At 42.8% G+C, this 18895-nt stretch overlaps 1 protein-coding gene across 4 annotated transcripts in view; it reads right to left on the bottom strand.

Annotated features, from left to right (window-relative positions):
- Window positions 1–952: 952 nt before the first annotated feature.
- The window catches only part of LOC116273239 (alpha-2-macroglobulin-like protein 1), a 33408-nt gene continuing 15465 nt past the window's right edge, over window positions 953–18895 (bottom strand). For 2 of the 4 annotated variants that reach the window (XM_031662190.1, XM_031662189.1), the window contains exons 14-20: window positions 16300–16515; window positions 16002–16129; window positions 15738–15828; window positions 15158–15226; window positions 10182–10284; window positions 9683–9724; window positions 8505–8639 (exon numbers count right to left, since the gene is read on the bottom strand). In XM_031662190.1, coding sequence (XP_031518050.1) covers window positions 9684–9724; window positions 10182–10284; window positions 15158–15226; window positions 15738–15828; window positions 16002–16129; window positions 16300–16515 — 648 coding nt within the window. In that variant the 3' untranslated portion in view covers window positions 8505–8639; window position 9683. Of the gene's footprint in view, window positions 3095–3488; window positions 3581–5166; window positions 5274–8504; window positions 8640–9682; window positions 9725–10181; window positions 10285–10619; window positions 10864–15157; window positions 15227–15737; window positions 15829–16001; window positions 16130–16299; window positions 16516–18895 lie in introns of those variants that run through there. The other 2 variants (XR_004181656.1, XM_031662191.1) reach the window with 2 other exon arrangements.

Consider the following 18895-nt stretch of genomic DNA (forward strand, 5'->3'; position numbering starts at 1 on the left):
CGATTTGTGAACATTCATTGAAGTACACTTATATAGATTTTCTGTTTATTATACTTCAATAAAAAGGTAAAGAAAAAAAAAAGGAAGCCATTAATTTTTCTCACTGATCATCCAAGATGTACAAGGGTACGCATCCGGGCTGAATCTATGAGGTCCTCAAGCAGCTGGGCTCCACTGGTCCCTCTGCCCTCTCACCTTCAGTGTATGGCTTTTTGGTGTTGGGGGTTTGTTTGTTTGGTTTGTTTGTTTGTTTGTGATGGGGTTTGGCTTTGTCGCCCAGGCTGGAGTGCAGCAGCAGCCTCCCGGGCTCACAGCGATTCTCCCACTACGGCCTCCAGAGTAGCTGGGACCACAAACACACCACCATGCCCAGCTAATTTTTTATTTTTTGTAGAGACGGGGTTTTGCTATGTTGCCCAGGTGAGTCTTGAACTCCAGATCTCAAGTGATCCTTCCATCTCCGCCTCCCAAAGTGTTGGGATTACAGGCGTGAGCCACCATGCCCGGCTTTCAGCGTGTGGTTTTTACCAGTGTGGTTGCAAAATGACTACTCTTCCTCCAGGTATCTTGTCCTTGCTCCAGTAAGGAGGTGGAAGGACCAAAAGCTTTATGAGGCTTTGTCATTTTATTAAAGCAGGAAATACTGGCTGGACGCGGTGGCTAGCGCCTGTAATCCCAGCACTTTAGGAGGCTGAGGCAGGTGGATCACCTTAGGTTAGGAGTTTGAGACCAGCCTGGCCAACATGGTGAAACACCGTCCCTACTCAAAATACAAAAATTAGCTGGGTGTGGTGGTGGGCACCTGTAGCCCCAGCTACTTGGGAGGCTGAGGCAGGAGAATCGCTTGAACCTGGGAGGTGAAGGTTGCAGTGAGCCGAGATTATGCCATTGTACTCCAGCCTGGGCAACAAGAGTGAAACTCTATCTTAAAAAAAAAAAAAAAGAGAGAAGAAGAAGGAAATATTTTCCAGGGACTTCCGGTTACTTTTTGTAGGCTGGAATTCTGCCACATGGCCAAATCTAACTGCAAGCGATTCTGAGAAGGTGACGATTTTAGTTGGGCACGTTGCTGCTCCAAATAAAATTGTACTTTTTGTCAGTGATAAAGAGAACAGATAATGGGGTGTGGTAGGGGGGAGTTGGCAGTACCCAGCCCAGGGTCGAAGCTTCCAGAGATCTTACATTCTGATGGGGGAGATGGGAGGGTCAACGGAAAACGGTAACCCAGCTTGGTAAATCCTCCGCCGGAATCACAGGTGCTGTAGGAGCAGAGAGGTCTTGAGGAAGCCTTGCCAGAGTAGGAAACACACCTTGGGGGCCATTCCTTGAAGGACTAGCGGAAGTCCTCCAAGCAGAAGAGAGAAAGCCTTTTCAAGCTTGATAGAAAGCATCTTTCAAAGTTATCGGAGATTTCAGTGGAAATTGGGAACCCAATGTTTGGTGTTCCTGAAGTGTGAGGGTCAAAGGCTGAACATGGAGCTGGCGGGGAGGGGGCAGGAAGAAAACAGTCATGAACGTCTGGTATGCCATGAAGAGCAATAGAGCTTTACCCCCAAGAGCTCCTGAAGGGTTTTAAACAAATGAATGACATAATCAGATTAGGATTTTATTTTTTAAAAAGAATGAGATGGGGTCTTGCTATGTTGTCCAGGCTGGTCTTGAACTCCTGGGCTCAAGTGATCCTCCTTCCTCAGCCTCCCAAAATGCTGGGACTACAGGTGGGAGCCACTGCACCTGGCCCAGATTTTAAATAGCTAGCAGTACATCACCTGACACAATTATAAGGGTTAGTTGAATGGAGGCAGCCATGTGCATGGAGAATATGTGAAGTATAATAATAGACACGGGGTGGAGGAATGTTCTGAGATAGAAGGAGCAGCAACAGGGTTTTTGCAACAGTCTGGATGGAATATGACAAATATTTCAATCAGGGCTACAGGAAGAAGGATAGAAAGTTCTCTGTGCTCCAAATGTGACATAGTTTGCTTATTAAGGTAGGATTCTTAGAAAGAAAAAAAAAAAACGTGGGCTTCTTTTCTGATACTGGTTCCCTTCCACTTCCTACCAAATCCTTGATGAAGAGGGGAATTCAAGGGGGAGGTAGGAGAAGGGAAACCCTTCAAGAAGCCATTGTTATGGGAAGAAATATTGGTGGGATCCTGGGTTCTGAAGTCCCTTCTCTTCCTTTGCTGTTGAAATGTTGGCCCTCCCTTTCCTTCTCTCCTCTTCTCATTTCCTGTTCCCTAGCTAGTCCTCTACACCCTTGGCTTCTCACTACCTATTTGCTGCTAACTGCCCATCTTGATCTTCAGATTTCTTTCTTTAGTGGTTGACATGACCCTTTATATCCCACTGTCTCAACATCTTCACCATCAGGCCTTACACATTCTCAAACTTAATGTAGTAAACTGAACACACTATTTTCTGCCTTTCTGTATCTCTTTACCTGCATGGATGGCACCATCCACCCAGTTAAAAGGGATCAGAATATGCCAGTCCAAACTGTGCCACTTTGGCATAAGTATGATTTTGAGCTGGAAGGCATTTAAGAAACACTTAAAAGCAGAGTATAAAATTCCCCTTACGAAGGAAAGTGTCTCTCTTCCCCTCTCCCATATCAAGAGGAGAATAACTCATATCACAAGAGACAGAAAGTCAGCACCAACTTGAATCTGCATAAACAAATCTTACTAAAATAGCCATTATCTTCCGTTAGTGCCTCCCATGTATTTACCTTCCCATAATTTACTGCCCCTAGATGCCCAAATCCCGCTTCTTTTGTCTTGTTATGTATCCACAACTTGTCCTTTGTTAAAATGGCATATAAGCCCCCATTCCTAATTGCTTCTCCTGTTTTCACTTCTTCCCTGTGAAGTTCTCACATGCTTGTGAAATAACCTTTCTGTTCATCTGCTTTTTCTCAGTTTCATTTGCAGGCCCCAGATACTAAACCTACCAGGTAGAGGAAAAGGGTTTTCTCCTGTCTGTAATCCACCGTCTAGAATTCTGGCAGTCTTCCCAGCCTCTTCCCTTACTCTCCTGTCTTGCATTCACTTAGTCTCCGACACTGGTGAGCCACCTGAGCCCTGTGCTGCTGTAAAACAGGTGAGTTAAGAAATTTACCCATCGTTTTGTTTTCCAAAACCCTCCAACCTTTTGTGTTCCAACGAAACAGCTAAAGGCAAAAAACCACCCTGCTCACACATATTCCATAGAAAGCCTCATCTCCATCCTTCCTTATAAGATTCATGTATGACTCTTTTGTTTCGCTGCCTCTATGAAACCTCAGGTCCCCTTCGTTTTCCCTGAGATGTTATTAATTAATGAACATGTTTTCGATTGCAATGGCCCGAATAAAACCACCTCTGTAATTGTCTGGTACATTTTGTCTTTGATGTCAGTAAGTCATTCCTGATTCTATCTCCTAAGCTAAGTAGCTGTTGAACGTCCCCTCCTTTCCCTTCCACTGCCCGTTCACCAGCTTTTACCTGGATAACTGTAGCGGTCTCCTAAATGGTTTCAAGGACTCGGCTTTCTTCTTCTCCACCCCATTCTTCACATTACTGCTAGAACGATCTTTCTGAAAAGCAAGTCATTATCCAATCTCTGTTTCCCAGTCTAACTTTGAAGACACACTACCCCCTCCACCCGCCCCACACATGCACGCACACAATCCATGAGTACACTGAATTACTTGGGTGAAATACTGTGCTTTCTCTCATCTCTTTTTTTTTTTTTTTTTTTAGACAGAGTCTTGCTCTGTTGTCCAGGCTCCTGGAGTGCAGTGGTGCAATGTCTGCTCACTGCAACCTCCACCTCCCAGATTCAAGTGATTCTCATGCCTCAGCCTCCCGATTAGCTGGGATTACAGGCGCCTGCCACCACACTCGGCTAATTTTTTGTATTTTTACTACAGACGGGGTTTCACCATGTTGGCCAGGCTGGTCTCGAACTCCTGACCTCAGGTGATCTGCCTGCCTCGGCCTCCCAAAGTGCTGGGATTACAGGCGTGAGCCACCGCACCTGGCCTCCCATAGCTTTTTGTGCTTTCTTCTTTCATTCTTTTTTGTCACATTGTATTATAACTGTTAACTTGTTTGTTTCCTTCCTCCCTCCACTAGGCTGTGAGTTTCCTGAGGATAGAAACTTCATTTTATTTATCTTTGTATTCCTAGGCCTGGTACAATACCTGACATGTATCAGCATTTACTATAAGTACTATAATACCAAGTGTCACTTGAATGCTAAATGCCACCTAATCCTCACAATCGCCTTCTCAAATATGCACAAATGTTTATATTTCAATGAGTTGGACAATGTACATGTTCTCATTAACATCCTTTTATTCAGCGTAGTTGATAATTTAAGCATAAGAATATTCTTTTTATCCCATCTGAAATCCCAAAGATACAAGAATAAAAAGTTTTCCTAATCATTTAACATGTATTCTGCCCACTTTTTTTTTTTTTTTGAGACGGAGTCTTGCTCTGTCGCCCAGGCTGGAGTGCAGTGGCGCAATCTCCGCTCAATACAAGCTCCACCTCCCGGGTTCACACCATTCTCCTGCCTCAGCCTCCCGAGTAGCTGGGACTACAGGCGCCCGCCACCATGCCCGGCTAATTTTTTTTGTATTTTTAGTACATCCGTGTTAGCCAGGATGGTCTCGATCTCCTGACCTCGTGATCCGCCAGCCTCAGCCTCCCAAAGTGCTGGGATTACAGGCGTGAGCCACTGCGCCTTAAGTCTTGAGGATCACCATTTCCTTTTATTCCAAAAGAGGGACTGCTCTGGTAAGTGCTGCAGACCCAAAATGTACATGGGGTGGAGCTTTTAGTGAGTGGAAGGGGCTTTCATGACTACCTTTTTTTTTTTTTTTTTTGGAGACCGGGTCTCACTCTGTCGCCCAGGCTGGAGTGCAGCGGAGCGATCCCAGCTCACTGCAACCTCCGCCTCCCAGGTTCAAGCGATTCTCCTGCTTCAGCCTCCTGAGTAGCTGGGATTACAGGCACGCGCCACCAGGCCCAGCTAATTTTGGATGTTTCGTAGAGACAGGGTTTCACCACGTTAGCCAGGCTGATCTTGAACTCCTGATCTCTAGTGATCCACCCGCCTCAGCCTCCCGAAGTGCTGGGATTAGAGGTGTGAGCCACCGCGCCTGGCAACTACCTTTTCTTCAGAGTTCCCTCTGTTCTCTTCCTTTGATAGCCGAGAGGCAAGCCAGGGAATGACCTCCTTTGCGTGTCTTCCCCCATCTGCCCTCACTATAGGAACTCCTAGAAGGACCAGGACAGACACAAGGATGGAAGAGAAAAGGACAGAACAATTAATGCAACTGTGACTCTGGGCTTGGGGAAATATTCTCTTCAGTACACACATCTATTTATTTATTTGTTTATTTATTTATTTTTGAGACAAGGTCTCACTTTGTCACCCAGGTTGGAGTGCAGTGGTGCAAACTCGGCTCACTACAACCTCCTCCTCCCAGGTTCAAGCGATTCTCCCACCTCAGCCTCCAGAGTAGCTGGGACTACAGGAACACGCCACCATGCCTGGCTAATTTTTGTATTTTTGGTAGAGGCGGAGTTTTGCTATGTTGCCTAGGTTGATTTCCAACTCAGAGCTCAAGTGATCCGCTCACCTTGGCCTACCAGAGTGCTGGAATTACAGGAGTGAGCCACCACGTCTGGTCTTTTTAATTTTAAATTCACGAGGTACATATGCAGGTTTAGATTCAGGGCGTAAATATGCAGGTTTTGTTACATGGGTATATTTTGTGATGCTGAGGTTTGAGCTACTGATCCCATTGCCCAAATAGTGAACATAGTACCTGAAAGTAGGTTTCAACGCTTGCCCTCTTTCCTTCCTCCTCCCTTTTGGAATCTCCAGTGCTTATTGTTCCTATCTTTGTGTCCATGTGTACAAGATGTTTAGCTCCCACTTAAAGTGAGAACATGCAGTATTTGGTTTTCTGTTTCTGCATTAATTCACTTAGGATAATGGTCTCCAGCTGCATCCATGCTGCTGCAAAGGACATGATTTCATTCTATTTATTTATTTATTTAGATACACAGTTTTGCTCTTGTTGTCCAGGCTGAAGTGCAATGGCGCGATCTTGGCTCACTGCAACCTCCACCTCCTGGGTTCAAGCAATTCTCCTGCCTCAGCCTCCCGAGTAGCTGGGATTATAGGCACCTGCCACCACGCCCAGCTAGGTTTTTGTATTTTTAGTAGAGATGGGGTTTTGCCATGTTGGCCAGGTTGGTCTCAAACTCCTGACCTCAGGTGATCCACCCACCTCGGCCTCCCAAAGTGCTGGGTTTACAGGTATGAGGCACCGCACTGGGCCGATTGCATTCTTTTTTATGACTACATAGTATTCCATGGAATATATGGACCACATTTTCTTTATCTAATCTACCATTGATGAACATCTAGGCTGATTCCATGTCTTTGCTATTGTGGATAGTGCTGCGAAAAATGTACAGGTGCATTTGTCCTTTTGGTAGAAAGATTTATTTCCCTTTGTGTATATACCCAGTAGTGAGACTGCTGGGTTGAATGGTAATTCTATTTTTAATTCTTTGAGAAAACACCAAACTGCTTTCCACAGTGGCTGAACTAATTTACATTCCCACCAACAGTGTGTTGAGTTCCCTTTTCTCTGCTACCTCACCAACATCCATTATTTTCTGACTTTAATAATAGCCATTCTAACTAGTGTAGATGGTATCTCATTGTGGTTTTGATTTGCATTTCTCTGATGATTAGTGATGTTGAGCATTTTTTCATATGTTTATTGGCCACTTGTACTCTTCTTTTGAGAAGTGTCCGCTCATGCCCTTTGCCCACGTTTTGATGGAATTATTTGTTTTTTTCTTGCTGATTTAAGTTCCTTATAGATTCTGGTATTAGTTCTTTGTTGGAGGCACAGTTTGTTAATATTTTCTCCTATTCTTTAGGCTGTTTACTCTGTTGATAGTTTCTTTTGCTGTGCAGGAGCTCTTTAGTTTAAGTAGGTCCCATCTGTCATTTTTTTGTTTTTGTAGAATGTGCTTATTTTCCCTGACTTTTCAGTCAGAATTTACAATCAACGGGAGTGTAATTGATCCAGTGGAGACCCAGGATAAAAGGGTGTAATTGCCTAGAGAATCTTTTCTGTTAAACATCATTCATCTTACTTCCCTTATCCCTTTGCCTCCAAACCTGTTTCCAAAACAAAAGCATTGCTCCGAGGAAGTGCTTGCACAGTGATAGATAGCCCACGTGGGGAAAGGCTGGGAGAATCATGCAGAAGAGAAACCGAGAGAGATGGAGAGCGCATTCTGGCCAGCCACTTTTCTTGTCATCAATCACTGTTTGCCCCGCAGTAGTGGGCTGGGTGAGCGCAGCCTTATAATTAAAATTCTCTATTCTAACCTGTCCTCACATCTTTAAAATGATTCATTGAGAAGTCTGGGTTAAGGCCGGGCGCGGTGGCTCAAGCCTGTAATCCCAGCATTTGGGAGGCCGAGATGGGTGGATCACGAGGTCAGGAGATCGAGACCATCCTGGCTAACACGGTGAAACCCCATCTCTACTAAAAAATACAAAAAACTAGCCGGGCGAGGTGGCGGGCGCCTGTAGTCCCAGCTACTCGGGAGGCTGAGGCAGGAGAATGGCGTGAACCCAGGAGGGGGAGCTTGCAGTGAGCTGAGATCCGGCCACTGCACTCCAGCCTGGGTGACAGAGCGAGACTCCGTCTCAAAAAAAAAAAAAAAAAAAAAGAGAAGTCTGGGTTAAAAGGTTTAAGGAAGAAGCCAAATTGTGAGTTTTGGGGGAAAGGACGATCATCATCTTTAAAAGAACTTTTGGTTTCCAAAGAAATATGTATAGAACTAAATGCACAGATTTTCTTTTCCATTTTTATTTTTTTAGCCAATTCCCAAAGCCCTAAATCACATTTTCCTTTAGATTTAAACTCTAGAAAAACATTATTATTATTATTACTATTATTATTATTATTATTATTATTATTATTATTTGAGACAGGGTCTTGCTTCATTGTCCGGGCTGGAGTGCAGTGGCACAATCTCAGCACACTGCAACCTCCACCTCCAGTGCTGAGGCGATTCTCCTGCCTCAGACTCCCAAGGGGCTGGGATTACAGGCCCGTGCCACCACACCTGGCTAATTTTTGTATTGTTAGTAGACATGGGTTTCACCATGTTGGCCAGGCTGATCTTGAACTCCCAACCTCAAGTGATCTACCCACCTCACACTCCCAAAGTGCTGGGATTACAGGCATAAGCCACTGTGCCCAGCCTAGGAAGACATTCTTGTCTTCTCTAGTTCACCCTCCACCACTGTCTCCTCTCTGGAGAGCCCCCTAAATGGCTACACAAAACAGCTAAACCACCTTTCTTCCCCCTGTGACCTTGCCCATACAGTGCCTCCTCTGAGTGCTTGTTCCTATCCCATCTCCTTGCAAAGGTACTAGAAAGTATTACAGCTGAGGTTCAGACATATTCATCTGTTACCCATTTACTAGTCAGAGAAATTAAATTATTTGATTGAAGGAGTTCTGCTTCAAGCGACAGAAGAATGTTCCACCCTCCAGTAATGACATAGAGGACTAATTGAGTCTCTTTCCAGCTTCTGTCCTGAAAAGCAAACAATCAAACAAACAAAAAATAAAAGACATTGTGATACTCAGAAGCTCAGTACATATATAGAGGATACTTGACCTCTATATACAAAATAACTCACAAATGCACAATTGGATTATTAATAGTGTTATCTCACAGGAGTAGAATCAGGTAACCTTTACTTTCATCTTAGTATTTTCATATAACAAAGATGTATTATGTAAAAATATTAGGAAAAGTCCATCTATTTTCAATCTGACAGAAAAAGTATTGTTTTAATACCAAGATTAGCTTTTTCTGACATAAACTATTTTCAAGAGTTTAGGACAGGCTGGGCACAGTGGCTCACACCTGTAATCCCAGCACTTTGGGAGGCTGAAGTAGGCAGATCACCTGAGGCCAGGAGTTTGAGACCAGCCTGGCCAACATGGCAAAACCCCATCTCTATTAAAAATACAAAAAAATTAGCTGGGCGTGATGGCACATGCCTGTAATCCCAGCTACTCAGGAGGCTGAGGCACAAGAATCGCTTGAACTTGGGAGGCAGAGGCTGCAGTGAGCTGAGATCACACCACTGCACTCCAGCCTGAGCAGCAGAGCCAGACCCTCTTTCAAAAAAAAAAAAAAAAAAAGGTTTAAGACAAAAAAGGAAAGCTCACTTTCTATCAAAAATAAGCCTCCAAAAGACAATAACAGGGCTGAGTGTGGTGGCTCATGCCTGTAATCCCAGTACTTTGGGAGGCCGAGGCAGGCAGATCACCTGAAGTCAGGAGTTCAAGACCAGCCTAGTCAACATGGTGAAACCCTGTCTCTACTAAAAATACGAAAATTAGCCAGGCATGATGGTGGGCACCTATAATCCCGCAACTCGGGAGGCTGAGGCAGGAGAATCGCTTGAACCTGGGAGGTGAGCCACTCAACCTCCGCCACTGCACTCCAGCGTGGGCAACACAGTGAGACTCTATCTCAAAAAAAGACAATAACAGTAACTTGAAAGAGGCTCCTCTTCACTTCTGCCACCTAACCCATAACTCCACCCATTTCTCCGCTGGACTTACCTCATTCACAGGGATCAGAATACTGAATTGTTGCCTGTTCATCTGTAAAATGAAATAAGACATATAATTACTTTGAGGATCTCCTATATTCAGAGGGAAAATGCTTCATAAAAGCTACTGCTTTAGCCCTTTCCAGAGAATCTCTACAGGTTATGATATTCAGAATTACAAGAAAGTTTCAATCACTAATATTTGTACATTGTGACAAATTATTAATCATAGCAAAAATAATGGAAATGGCCCTTTGAGAACGATGGTTCACATTGTTCTCTTCTTGGTCTAAGGACCACATCATATCAAATGTCTCTAGTGTACGCAACTTAAAAATGGCACACAACTGAATTAAAATATTTTAGGAGATTAGATAATTTAATTACGTGCTACTTGGCTTGGGAAGGAGTATTTGTAAAATTAAGAGAGAAGCCATGAAGAATGAGGCAGAAGTAGGTTGGGAGATGCAGGTAAGATCTCAGCTCTCATTTCAGCCCAGCCCTCTCACCTGGCAGGTAGTAGTCATAGACCTTGATGGTTGCTGGTTTCAAGTTGGTGACCAGCACACTTTGGCTGATGGTGAAGGTATAAGTCTGAGTGTTCTTACTGAGCTGTGGGGAAGACAGATGAAACAATACCTTAGAACTAAAATGAAAATTACACTCTATGCAACGTGGAGTTAAAAGACCCTTGCTGTCTTCATGTAGATTTTCTGAAACCCCACCAGGAACGGTGGCTCACGCCTCTAATCCCCGCACTTTGGGAGGCCGAGGTGGGTGAATCACCAGAGGTCAGGAGTTCCAGACCAGTCTGGCGAACATGGTAAAACCCCATCTCTACTAAAAATACAAAAATTAGCCGAGCATGGTGGCTGGCACCTGTAATCCCAGCTACTCAGGAGGCTAAGGCAGGAGAATCGCTTGAACCTGGGAGGCGGATGTTGCAGTGAGTCGAGATGGCACCACTGCACTCCAGCCTGGGTGATAAAGCGGCACTGCATCTCAAAACAAACAAACAAACAAACAAACATTCTGAAACTCTCTACCTACCTCTGCCCTATGACAGTCTGCCCTAAGACATTGCCTCCTGCTGACTTCCTGGCTCTTTCTTCTTAGGATCTTACAGCTCTCTGGCCCTCTTGTGAACTGGTTCCCTTTGTTCATGGTCTACGCTGACCCATGGTTTCTCCACTAAATTAGTCAAAGTGGCCAAAGAAAGCAGAGGCTTGCATTTTACTCCAACAGTTCTACGCCCCTTACTGGTTTGCTTTCTTCAATCTGGTCCCTGAGCAAATGATACCTCCTCAAAGGGGCTTTCCTTGAACACCTTATTTAAAAATAGTCACATCCCTGGCCTGCCTCACCAGCACTCTTTATCCCCTTATGCTGCATAACACTTATTACTACCGAAAAAAAAAAAGTGCGCGTATACACATATACATGTAATTTTAAAGAACTTGAATATTGTTGTCTCTCCACTAGAATATCAGCACTCTTAGGCCAGGTATCATATCTATTGTTTTCATTGCCACGTCTCCATCACTTAGAAAAGTGACTGGCATATGTTGGTTGCTCAGTAAATATTTGTTGAATAAATTAGCAAATGGAGAATCTAAGGCAATTGTATAAGTTACTTTACTATAACAAGAAAATAAATCCCAGCTATTTGGGAGGCTGAGGTGGGAGGATCATTTAAGCCCAGGGGTGGAGATTATAGTGAGCCAAGATTGGGCCACTGAAGTCCAGCCTGGGCAACAGAGTGAGACCCTGTCTCAAAAAAAAAAAAAAAAAAAATTATAAATTTAGGTATAGAGCTATTAACGCCTAATTGGAAGGGATTTCCAAAGTTCTTCAGGTATAGTGCCTCTCAAAGTGTGGTCAAGAGACCTCCCCTACTCCAGGGATCCCTGAGATTGCATCAGAGTATCTGAGAGGTCAGAATTATTTTTAGAATGATATTAAGACTTTTTTTTTCCACTCTCATTCTCTTACAAATATACAGGAGATTGTTTCCTTCTGGGGAAAGAGATTTAAAAAACTAAAAAATAAACAAGTATACAGTAGAGTTATCAGAGGCTACTTTATGTGTAATATTGCAATGGTTTGAACGTAGGAATAAATATAAAATTTCATTCTCTTTGATTAAGCCAGATATTAAAGCAAAAATGCAAAACAATGTCACTATTCTTATTTTTTTGTTTTAGAAAATAGTTATTTTCTTTTTCTTTTTCTTTTCTTTTTTTGAGATGGAGTCTCACTCTGTTGCCCAGGCTAGAGTATAGTGGCACGATCTTGGCTCGCCACAACCTCTGCCTCCTGGGTACAAGCGATTCTTCTGCCTCAGCCTCTCAAGTAGCTGGGACTACCGGCGTGCGCCACCACACCCAGCTAATTTTTGTATTTTTAGTAGAGATGGCGTTTCACCATATTGACCAGGCTGGTCTCAAACTCCTGATCTTGTGATCTGCCCTCCTCAGCCTCCCAAAGTGCTGGAATTACAGGCATGAGCCATCATGCCTGGACAGAAAATAGTTATTTTCATAAAAATGTTATTTATATTAAGATGTAGTGAGTTTATTACTGTTTTTAAATTAATTAATAAATATTTTAAGATTATCTCAGTTTTAATTTCTAACATGATAAAGACCAATAGTTAAAACCCACTCCACTGAAAGTTGTTTGAGGCCCTCAGTAAATTAAGAGTGTAAGGGGATCCTGAAACAAAGAACTTTTAGAACCACTGTTCTTTTCTATCATTTGGTCACCATAACGAATTAAAGCCAATGACTAACATGAACCAAAAGAAAGCTGGGGTAGGGCCGGGGGCGGTGGCTCACGCCTGTAATCCCAGCACTTTGGGAGGCCGAGGTGGGTGGATCACGAGGTCAGGGGTTCGAGACCAGCCTGACCAACATGGTGAAACCCCGTCTCTACTAAAAATACAAAAATTAGCTGGGCGTGGTGGCAGGTGCCTGTAATCCCATTTACTCGGGAGGCTGAGGCAGGAGAGTTGCTTGAACCCGGGAGGCGGAGGTTGCAGTGAGCCGAGATCGCACCACTGCACTCCAGCCTGGGCGACAAAGCGAGACTCCATCTCAAAAAAAAAAAAAAAGAAAAAGAAAAAAAAAAAGAAAGCTGGCTAGTAGCAGTTTTAATATCTGACTAAATGGCAACTAAGGCAAGGAAAAAAATGTGTGTGTGTGCATGTGTGGTGTAGGAATCTAAGGCAAAAGTATTTGATATAAATATATACACATATATAGTAATGGGGAAAAGATAGTATGTACTAATATAAGGAAAATTTAAGAAGATATGTTCATAATATATATATCTAATTATATAGTCTCAAATATATCAGGAAACGACAGCCAAAAATGTATGGATAAACGGATAAATCAAATATCACAATTAGAGGCCGGGGGCAGTGGCTCACACCTATAACTCCAGCACTTTGGGAGGCCTAGGTGGCCAGATCACTTGAGGTCAGGAGTTCAAGACCAGCCTGGCCAACATGGTGAAACCCTGTCTCTATCCAAAAAATACTAAACAAACAAAGAAACAAACTCCATCATAATTGGATATTTTAACATATGCTTTTCAGAAACTGTTAAATCAAGCAGAAAAATAAGCAGAGTTATCAAACACATGAACAACAGAAATAATGATCTCAGACTTCTAGATCAGAATCCAGGCCCAAGAGAAAAAAAATAGATGTTCTTTTGGAGTGCACACTGAACACTTGCAAAAACAGATCACGGATTAGGTCATGGAAGAAACTTCAGCACATTCCAGGCAATCAGGATCATGAAGACTCTGTTCTCAGACCATAATGCAACAAAATTAGACATCAGGAACAAAAGGATGGCTTTAAAACTTTCATGTGTTTCCCAACAAATTAAGAAATATAAGTGAATGACAATGAAAACGCTACTTGTCTGAGATTGTGGGACAGGGATGGCATGTACCTTGAGGGACATTTATAGTACAAGTTCATTAAAGAATAAGGAAGACTATATATGTGAATAAGGTCATCCTCTGGTGAAATTGATCAAGACCACAAGGGAGAAGATACACAGAAAAGAGGAAATAACCACAGATACCATCATTAGCACTGGCTTTTAGACCATTAGACCTGATGCTTCAGATTAGAAGCCAACTGGCAGATTTGGCAGGACACACTGAGGAGCAAGCAGTTCATCACCGTCTCGGACATGGTGTCATAGAAATCAGACTCCCCAGGTTCTGCTCCCACCCTAGACACGGACAGATGGGATGACTCGGACAAGCCACTCTCTCTCCAAGTCTCAGTCGGTTGCTGTAAGACTTGAATAAGTTATGTGTGAAAGTATCAGAGACTTGGCAAAGTTTTAAACCGCAACATCATGATTACAGGGTAGTGCCTGATAAGCTAACCCGAGCTATGTCAAAAGAAGCTATACACGGCTCACACAACGTGAACAAAACCCTGGTTCCCGGGAAGATAGGAAACACAGTTAGATGATCGGGTTGGTGGCTGGGCAGGGGGTCGGAAATGGATGTTACTAACAACAGCATCTTTTGATTTGGGATATTCCTGTCTATTGGTTATATACAATAAGGATAACTTTGTTCCTTGTGTGGAGTGGAATATCATGAAAAGGAGCATTGTTAACAATTTTTAGAACGTTGTTAGTCCTTGAGAACTTCTTGCTTTATTAAAATGAAAGGTTATATACGATGTCTGATTAATATTAAGTAATATTAACATTATGTTAAAATGATACAAATGGCTATAGAGTAATGAGGGCTTACTCTGTACCAGGTACAGTCCTAGATATTTTTACATGTCTTAAATAATTTAGTTTTTTCTAGAACTCTAAGAGATAACTATTTTGACCCCTACCCACACACATTTTACAGCTAACTTTCAACAATTTGTCCAGTTACACAGCCAGTGCCAGAACCAAGATTGCAGCCCAGGCAGTCTGGCTTCAGAGCTTCTGCTATTAACTACTATAGCATACTCTAGAGTTGCAATGTCACTTGTGGCTATTGAGCGCTTGAAATGAGGCCAGACAGAATTGAGACGCGCTGACAGTGCTGTAAAGGTGTGGTACAGAAAAAAAAAAAAAGAATGTAGATATCTCATTAATATTTCTGTATATTAATTGTATAGTAAAATGGAAATATTTAGGGTATATAGGCTTGCATAAAATATACCATTAAATTTAATTTCATCTGTTCCTCTACTTTTTAAATGTGGCTACCAGAACTCTTTAAACAATGTAAATGGCTCACATTATAGGTCTGTTGGACAGGGCTTCTCTAGAGGCACAACGGGGTGTTTTATGATATACCAGCATGGAGGCAGAACTCATGGCATGGTGTGGACTCGCTCCCAGGCCCCTCATCCCCATGTGTGTGACACCCATATATACAGATTAGAAGAGAAGTCATGAAGATCCATAAGCAATCCAGTTCTTTGATCTAGTTCCTGAATACCTACCTCATCCAAGTAAATATTAAGTGTGTCAGTTCCAAATTCAACCTTCTTCACCAGGGGTTGCTGGAGAAGCTGCATAAGAGAGGGAGAAAAACAGAGACTAAGAGCCAGAGCCTTCCCTATCCCCTAGGGTAGTCTTCCAAAGCTCTGCCATGATCAAGGAAACAATATATACTGTGGAAAAGGTAGGAAAAGGGAACTGAGACTATTACGAGTTGCGTGTCATATGTCTGCTACAACCTTGCAGCCCATTTAAATAATCCAATCATGAGTTTGTATGTATGTGTATATATACATATATACACACACACGTACATATATGCACATATATACATGTACATATATCTACATATGTATATATACACACACCGTGTATATGGATGCCATATGTATATGAAAACTACTTTTCTTACAAATGTACATACATATACATACATATATATGTATGTATATACATGCCATGTATATATGTGTGTGTGTATATATACACACACATGCCATGATGCCCATTTTACCAGTTTTTTTGATTATACTGTCAGGTCCCCTCACAGCTAGATAAATGAAGAAAACAGAAGTAACTTACTAACTGACTGGTGCCCTCCCTGGGACTGAACCCAGATAGCATCTTCACTTCCACAATCACCATATTGGAAGAGCTACGGCTCCCCACATAACTGAGAGCAGGAAGAAGAAAACACATGTGAGCCTATTACTTCAGTGCACTCTGCATCCCCAACACACATACACACACACACACACACACACACGTGCACACACACACACGTGTCCCACCTCAGCTCCACAGACCAGGTGCTCTGCCGGCCACCAGCACCCCAGCTTTCCTCACCTGGTGTGAATAGCGAGAGTCAAGGATCGAGGTGAAGTCAGTTGCTCACATCTAGCTTTTCCCATTTCCACGCTAAGACTAAAGGTCTTCATATTTTTAAGAGGGAGAATATTGTATCTCAACACCGTCTGGTAGGAAGAAATAGCCAAATCAGAGTTGGAAAGAGCTTTAAAGATTGTACAGTTCAAACTACTTTTCTTACAAGTGAGAAACAGAGAGCGAGAGAGAAGGCCTAAGGGGAAGATGCCCTCAGACTCTCCTTCCCAATGTACATTCATTCTCATGGATCTCTACTTACCTGTACATAGACACAGCCCTGGCCTGAGGCCTCCAGCGTGTACATTCCAGGGACATTGGGCAGAGTCTTCTGCTGAAATACCAATCTGTTGGCTGACTGTATGTTGAATGTATGCTGGAAATTCTCAGTGGATTTTACAACCAGGTTGATCTCCTCAGATGGCGTGTAGGCGGTAGTGGCATATTTGGCAAGAGCTTGGAGAGCAACTACAGTATCCTGAGGGAAACAACCAAACGTATGCTTACCATTTTGTGAGTCATTGGAATTAACCTTGAACAACTCTATAACCCACACACGTGGTTGTTGTTAGTTGGCTTGGATGATGCCTCCTCTAAGTATTTAGAGAACTATACCCACCTCCTCTGGAGAAGCTGACATAGAAATCACAGTAGCCGGGCGCGGTGGCTCACGCCTGTAATCCCAGCACTTTGGGAGGCCGAGGCGGGCGGATCACAAGGTCAGGAGATCGAGACCACGGTGAAACCCCGTCTCTACTAAAAATACAAAAAATTAGCCGGGCGCGGTTGTGGGCGCCTGTAGTCCCAGCTACTCGGGAGGCTGAGGCAGGAGAATGGCGTGAACCCGGGAGGCGGAGCTTGCAGTGAGCTGAGATCTGGCCACTGCACTCCAGCCTGAGCGACAGAGCGAGACTCCGTCTCAAAAAAAAAAAAAAAGAAATCACAGTAGCTTACTTTTATAGAAAATCACCATCAACAAGGTACTACTGAACATCCGCAGGTTACTTGGTTAACCTAATCGATTCATATTCAGAAATCAAACAGCTTCAGAATGAGTTATTGCTAGAAGCAAGTGGATAACTGTTCAGTATATATTTTACAGTTTCCTTATTTGGGGAGGAAACAGTAATAACATGACAGCCCTAGAAATTGCAGCCTATGACGTCATTTAACTGTGTGATGATCTTCTACATCACAGTTGGAAGGAGCATCAGGGACCTAGGAAAGTCCTTCCTTGCAGGCTGGCTTCTTAGCCGTGATACCATGTGATAATCTTTTATTTCTCTGGGAATAAGACAGATAACTGTCACTAAGTGAGCCTCGTACAGTGACGTTTGAACTGTTTCATTCTGAAAACATAATTCACATAAATTACAAGGGGAAAGAAAAATGAATAAAGTGTTCAACAAAATTGTCACATCTCGCTCTATGTTATGAAAATTTCAGGCCGGGTGCGCTGGCTCAAGCCTGTAATCCCAGCACTTTGGGAGGCCGAGACGGGCGGATCACGAGGTCAGGAGATCGAGACCATCCTGGCTAACACGGTGAAACCCCGTCTCTACTAAAAAATACAAAAAACTAGCCAGGCGAGGTGGCGGGCGCCGGTAGTCCCAGCTACTCGGGAGGCTGAGGCAGGAGAATGGCGTAGACCCGGGAGTGAACTTGCAGTGAGCTGAGTCCAGCCACTGCACTCCAGCCTGGGGACAGAAATGAGACCCGTCTCAAAAAAAAAAAAAAAAAAAAGAAATTTCTACATGCTTGATACTGTGTAAAATATCTATTACAAAAAAAAAACCCCTATTTCTTCATCTCACAAATGAAAAGGGCATTCTTATTTCGACATTATCACTGTCCTATAAAACAGGAGAAGACAGATCCACCCACCCTAGTGGAAACGTGAAGAAGTTCTATCTGTGCAGCTTGGCCATCTACAAACAATTTTTGTTTACCCTTTGTGGACTGGAGCCAGGGAGGTTTTTTACTGCTTGAACATATGGGGACAATTCAAAGAAAGGGACCTCACTGTCAGCTGAAAAACCAGTGTGAGTAATATATATGACCTCTTGTGATAGCCAAGGATTTCATTGAAAAAATGATTCTGACACATACCTGTCACTGCGAGTTGTAAACATTTCATCTACTGCTTTCCAAAAATATTATTATATATTATAATTTTTTAGGACTGAACAAGAAGAAAGGAGTCTTTTCTAATCTTTGGCCAAGCATTTCCCTGAAACAGGGAGGCATAGTACTATATAATTTTTTAAGTGTCAATTAGGTCATTACCACAGTTAAACTTGGTGCCTTTAACATTTTTACCAAACATGCAATCTATTAAAAGATGTTCATTCTTTCAGGTCTGATTTACATGTTATATCTTCAGTGAAATTGGCCAATTTCAACAAATCAGATTATAATCTTCATGAGGACAAGAAATATATTTTCTTAGTTACTTTTGTAGCCTCATCAAAGTGATTTGGACATGGTAGATATTTAATAATATTTTCAGAATAAATAAATTAATGACTACTCTCTTCATTATAATCTAAAATAATTTTTTTATGATTTGAGTTTATCATACAATTCTACCCCTCTTTTTTTTTCCCTACTGCCACACCATTCATTCAATTTCCCAATTTCCCCTTACCCCTAACCTAGATAAAACAGTCTCCTGATCTCTTCAAGTCCTACGTTTCTCTCCTCTAAATTATCTCACACACCAAGTGGCTAATTAATCTTTCTGAAACAAAGTTAAAATTGTTGTTGTTTTTGTTGTTGAGACGGAGTTTTAACTCTTGTTGCCCAGGCTGGAGTGCAATGGCACCATCTCAGCTCACCGCAACCTCCGCCTCCCAGGT

This window comes from Papio anubis, unplaced genomic scaffold, assembly GCF_008728515.1.
Source record: "Papio anubis isolate 15944 unplaced genomic scaffold, Panubis1.0 scaffold480, whole genome shotgun sequence".
In the NCBI taxonomy this organism is placed as follows: domain Eukaryota; kingdom Metazoa; phylum Chordata; class Mammalia; order Primates; family Cercopithecidae; genus Papio; species Papio anubis.